The sequence below is a fragment of the Vicia villosa genome, linkage group LG7, assembly GCF_029867415.1.
Source record: "Vicia villosa cultivar HV-30 ecotype Madison, WI linkage group LG7, Vvil1.0, whole genome shotgun sequence".
Taxonomy (NCBI): domain Eukaryota; kingdom Viridiplantae; phylum Streptophyta; class Magnoliopsida; order Fabales; family Fabaceae; genus Vicia; species Vicia villosa.
The window spans coordinates 96,520,511-96,526,806 of NC_081186.1; the positions used below are offsets into that span (position 1 = coordinate 96,520,511).

The window sequence follows — 6,296 nt, forward strand, 5'->3', positions numbered from 1 at the left end:
ACAAACAAGAAATGCCAAACAAGTTTTTGTAGAAGAAACTTCATTTTCTTCATTGGAAATTCACGTATAGAATTCCACCTTGTATGCTCTAACTAGAAACACTATGTACACATTAGCAATCTAATGAATTCCTCAAAAACAAGCTTACACACTATAAGTAAATCAATCATCATACACAAGATGAAGTTTATGGTGTTTGGGAGAGAAGATGAATGTTCTAGAACAATCACTCGCTCAATTTTTCATATGATTATAAAAAAATGAAGAGAAAATGCTTTTATATGTGCTTGAGAAAAGGAACAAAAAACAGTGTAAAAATTACCTTTTGATTCAAGTCAAAACACATGAACGAATCCAATCAAGATACAAAATGAATCAAATCAAGTATATGAAAAATATGAAAAACCCTGGCCATAAGTTTATTCATAACTCAAGTCATGTGAATCGAATTAGGAGATTACATGAATCGTTATGCATCCCAAAACTAAACACAGTTTGAAAAACAACTATTTGAATCAATTCAGTGGTTTTTGTGAATCGAATCATGTATCCTGAAATTAACCACAGTTTGAAAAACATCCATTTGAATTGATTCAGGGGTTTTTGTGAATCGAGCCACAAAACCCTAACTGAAAAGTTTTGTAAAAATATTTCCCATGAATTGAGCCACAAAACCCTAACTGAAAAGCTTTGTAAAAATATTTCCCATGAATCGAGCCACAAAAGCCTAATTGAAAAGCTTTGTAAAAATTATATGAACTTTTAAACTAAAATAAACAAAACACAATTATGGATTTTTCATGCACATGTAATTATATATAGGAGAATTAGAATATATCATGCAAAAGCTTATGATAATACTTTAAAAAAAAATCATGCAAGTTTTGATTCTTCTTGGATTTTAATGTATCTTGATTGATTGTAGCCAATAGAAACTCTATCCATGCAAGAAATTCTACATACATCCTTGAGATTTTCACTCAATATATTTGTAGGTGTCTTTACCAATTTGACCCTAAGAGAGAAAAGGGTAAATGAAAGTCACAAACTTTTCACTTGCATTTTATTCACCACAAAAAAATGCCCTCTATCCCCCCACAAGCTCATGATTGTTACAACAACCATTGAACAAACTATCCAACCCTGCAGATTAAAAGGGGGGAATAGATGGTATGTATGATATATATTTCACCAAAAAAGAAAAAGGTCCAAAAGAAAAATCAAACTTCAAGCAGTTTATTCGTGTAAAGACTCGGACTCGGAAGGAGGTGTGCGAGAATTTGATGTAGTGTTGTCAGCTTGTTTAGATGAGTCTTCTTCGGGGGCAGCTTTTGTGTCGGATTGTTGAAGCTTGTCAGTTGATTGTTTTGACGGAGATGTCTCGGCTTGTTGGACGGGCGATATCCTTCTTGGAGTATTAACTAGAGATGTGTCGAATACCGATAGAGTAGGCGAGGGTAAGGCGTAGTTCTGAGGGATGGCGACGACTGGATGATCAAATTTGCATGTTGGACCAAACTTGCATACTCCATAGATTCTGTAATAAGAGCATATAGCATTCCCCTGCAGAGAATCAAAAAAAGAATCAGATCTTGTAAAGTAACTAAAAAGTGATTTTGATGAAAATATCTTCCTAAAAGTGATTTTTTTAAAAGTGATTTTTCACAAACTGAAAATGAACTTACAGGTCTCATGGGAAGGCCAAGTGGATTAATGGACAATGACTGGCCTAATCTTTCTTTGGGGTGGTGGAACTTGCAATCAGATCCATACTTGCATGTTCCGGTGCTCATAAAGTATTTACATTCTGGTTGATCGGGTCTATCCGGAAGAAATGAATTGACTCCCTGTCCGCCAGAAAGTGTGTCTCCCGCCGGATTCATATAGTCATAGACAAGATTAGATCCAAGATAACCGGTAGGCATTGCGGGGCTAATACTTCCCTTTTTCGACAAATAAAACAGCAGTCAAAAACAGAAAATCTTAATTGAATCAGCAAAAAGTTCATTAGTTCGCTCAATGGCCCTTGCAATCTTTCGTTGCTCGGAAATAATACAAGCGAGCATCATATTCAGAAACGCGGAAAAATACAAATATAAATAGACATTTCATTCAACGGTTTCTAACTAACCATGTAGTTGCTCCAGTTCAGCGCAGGCATAATGCTTTGTGTAGAAGGCATAAAAGGAGGCACATAAGATTGAATGCCCTGTCCAGATAAATACGACATTCTTGGAACCGACCATGCAGGAAAGCCGCCAGCATATGGAAAACCTGATGAAGTAACAGCTGTGGGAGGAGGGGAAGCAGCCGCCGGGTAAGCTCCAAAGGAAGCCGCCGCCTGCTGTGGATGATGAAACTTACACGCAACTCCAAACTTACAAGACCCGGTTCTCATGTAATAGGGACACGATTTTTCTTCCTGAAAAGCAACATTAGTAAGGTGTTGCAAAATTCAACATCTTCCATTAAAAGAGAAATATTTGAAGGATGTACAAACCTGACGCATTGGAAGACCTAAAGTATTGAATACTACGGGCGCAGCACCGCGCCTGTCCTTTGGATGATGATATTTACATGTCGATCCATACTTGCATGTTCCTGTCTTAAGAAAATACTGCAACACATATTTCAAACAAGATGATGAGTTACAAGTATAAAGTTTGTCTGGATTGGCTTATTTGAACTTATCTACTGACATAAGCACTTGAGAGGTTATTCGGAAAAGTTTATGAAAACAGCTTATGACATGTCCGTAAGTTGTTTTCACCTTATTTCCATAAGCTCTCTAGGATAGTTTATAAAAACAGTTTGACTTTATTTTATCTTTTGTTACAAAAATAGCTTATACATAAGCACTCATATCAAAAGCACTTAAGTGCTTGCTTACTTCAAGGCACTGGAATGGCGATGAAATCTCTAATGAAAATGAATTAAGTATAATATTTAACAATAACAAAATCTACAGATTACATTCATTTCCTAAATTAGATATTTCGATTGTAATAGATGCTTCTATTCGCTGGCACGGAATGAAACTTTCCATTTTTGTCAACAATGATTGGTAGAAAACAAAAATGATAATTTTCCATATTGGCAACATAACTAATTCAAATTTTGTCCTCATTCCATGTCCTACATCATTTTCTTCTCTTAAAAAGGGCCTATACTCAATTTCCCTCTGAAAATTCTTGCGTAAAACTAAAACACGTCCATATTCAGTTTCATGAAGCACCGCTCGAAACGGAAAAAAAATACAAAACAAATACATGATTAGTTACCAAAAGGAAACATACCTCACAATCAGGCTGCCCTACTCTCTCAGGAAGTTCTTCACCATATTGAGTAACCTGAAATCTAATAAAGTATGAGAAACTTTTACCTAAACTACGAATCATAAAAACCAAAGAGAAACAACTTAACAAAACGAATAATCCACATAAACAAAACAAAAGAAAAGGCTCCATTACAAGTGAAACGTTAGCAGGGTGGTTATAGCGGCAGTTACTCCCGTAACCACACATTCCAGTCCTTAAATAATATAAGCAGTCAGGTTCACCAGGTCGATCCGGATAAGGCATCGATTGAGCCGCAGCATCTCTGTCCCGATTACTACTGATTTTCAATCGCCGAATCGCTTCTGCAACACAAATCACAAAGGAATAACTCAAATTACCATACTCAGTACAATGCAACTAACAAGATCAGAAACTCAAAACTATCACCTCATAAAGTACACAATCTATTGTTTTCAAATTCAAGATCAAAACATGTAAATTACAACCCTTTATTGCATCATGAAGCAAAGTACATAGACTTTAACAAAACCATGTGCGATCAAGCAAAACAACACTTGATTCTAGGTAACTAAACATGGAATTAGAATACTATAATAATTAACCTTCTCGAGAACCTCTCACTCACGCAAGTTAACTTTCATAAAAATCATCAAAACTCTCACAATACAACATTGCACAAATCATAAAAAAAACAAAAACATTAAAATCAAATTCATTCTACCAAAAATAGAAACCCATCATCATCATGATGATGAATGAAAACAAAACATTACCAACCAAAAACAACAATGATCAGAAAAAGTAAAACAACAAATCAAGAAAAAATTGAATGATTGAATCACCTTCAATGTTATCACCAGATGGATTAGAACCAGCATTCTTGAAAACCTGCCGATTTTCTGGCATCTGATAGCGTTGAAATTGAAACACAAAGATACAATTTTTATGGTTGTTGAATCAAACCCTTATGACCCTTTAAGCCTTTAAGAGGAAAAATCAGTGCACAGCACTCAGAAATTAACTCACCAAGATATTAAAAAGGTAAATCAAAATTAAAATCAAAAATCCCAAAAAGATATATAAAATATAAAATAATTATAAAAAAGAAGAATTTCCCGAATGTGAAATCTCGAAAAGAGATTATAATAATATTCCAAAAGGATGAAAAAAATTCTTATGAAAAAAGATTTTCCTGGTTGTGGTTCTGCAAACTTTGCAACATTTTGGATCTTTGAATGTGAAACCCGACAAGTAAATAATAATAACAAGAACAAATATTAATGTTAAATAAAATAAGGTTCTTACGCGCGTGTACGAACAGGTATGTGAAGTGACGGTTTTGCCCTCCACGTGGCGGGTGAAGAGTAGCGTTACGTGAGAGAGTATTAATTACTGGCGCGTGGGATGCAATCACCGCTATAATTAATTGGTTTTTAATTTCACATGTTTTGGACTGTTTAGAGAAATTATTAATTGGCCTGAAAAGTAGATGCCAATGATGTTAGGTGGAAATTCAACCGTAGATTTTATTCTCAGGTAATAAGATCTATGACCTTGGATTTTTTTTATTTATTTTGTAGTTGACAATTCAACTTTTTTTTTTTATAAATAAACAATAATATTAAATTATTTTTATAAATTTATATAAAAAATTTCTAGAGTTAAATTGTATGAAAATTTAGTAAAGAGAAACTGCGATTTGGAGAGGATTCTAACTTATAATTAATTGACGTTAAAATCAATTTTCGAATTAAATTAGACGGTTCAATGAACTGAATAATAATAGTAAAAATTTAAAATAAAAATATTATACTGAAAATATAATTAAGATCATGTGATATTTCTTTCAATTTAATCGAAAATATAGGGTTTAAACTCAATCATGAGCATACAGCAATATTAAACATTTTTTAAAAAAATTAATATTTTTTGTATTCATTTTATTTTAGAGATTAATTTCTGTAGTTGAAAAAATATATAATCTATTGAAAAAAATAGTATTGCAAGAAGAGAATATTCGATTCATTAAACAAAAATCAAAAATTATACTAATAAAAATTTGAGAAATAAGGTATTAGCAAGTAGTGAATATTACTATTTGTTTAGATATGAATTTTAGAAAGTGATATGATAAAGTGATAATATGAGTGGAAACAAAACAAATGGTTATTATATGAGAATTCGTTGACCGAATCAGAAAATATGTGATATTATTGAATAACTATGTCATAAATCTTGACATGAGTTTATGGTTTATTTTTGAGAATTTCTTCAGCCACCTCCCAATCTTTTTGGCCACCTCCGGTGAATTTACCACAATACCCCTTGTTTCGGAAGTTCATTTCCGAAACTGTACTTTTTTTCTTGAAAAATGTGTTTTCGGAAATGAACTTCCGAAAACGTGTTTTTTTTAATATAAAATATTGATTTCGGAGATGCATCTCCGAAATAAAGTGACTTTTTCAGAAAATGTGGTGTTTCGGAAGTTCATCTCCGAACGCACCCCCCTGGGGAATTCGGAAATGAACTTCCGAAAATATGTCTGGACAGAATAAAATGAAAAACAACAACAATTCGCTTTATTTAATCGGGTGAAGATTACAACGATAATATTACATAAAATTAAAGTTACATATTGTTCAACACGGGTAAGTGGGGATGAGAGAGTGGTGGGGAGAAAAAAAGACTTCCAACGAAAATTAAAGTTACAATTCGCTTTATTTAATCGGGTGAAGATTACAACGATAATATTATCATCTTAGTTTTTGGAAGTGGTAACCCGGGCCGGAACATATGACGGAGGAGGTGGATGTCCGGAGGAAGAAGAACCGGAGGTACGTCCACCGCGACACAAAGGAGCCAATCAATGTAAGCTATAGTTTATCATTATCATCAGGGGACGTCATTACAAAAAATTGGGAAAAAATCTTATTATTTTTAATCTTGATTTTTTAGAAATGACGTCCCCAGATGATAATGATAAACTATAGCTTACAT

General features: G+C 33.4%; 1 protein-coding gene across 1 annotated transcript; it reads right to left on the reverse strand.

Annotated features, from left to right (window-relative positions):
- Positions 1 to 940: 940 nt before the first annotated feature.
- Positions 941 to 4,550, reverse strand: LOC131616025 (zinc finger CCCH domain-containing protein 3-like). The gene is made up of 7 exons (XM_058887243.1): positions 4,142 to 4,550; positions 3,471 to 3,640; positions 3,297 to 3,350; positions 2,501 to 2,617; positions 2,132 to 2,422; positions 1,686 to 1,943; positions 941 to 1,563 (listed from the first exon to the last, which is right to left on the reverse strand). Exons 1-7 carry the CDS (start codon positions 4,203 to 4,205, stop codon positions 1,237 to 1,239), a joined length of 1,281 nt encoding a protein of 426 aa, XP_058743226.1. The 5' UTR covers positions 4,206 to 4,550; the 3' UTR covers positions 941 to 1,236.
- Positions 4,551 to 6,296: the final 1,746 nt, after the last annotated feature.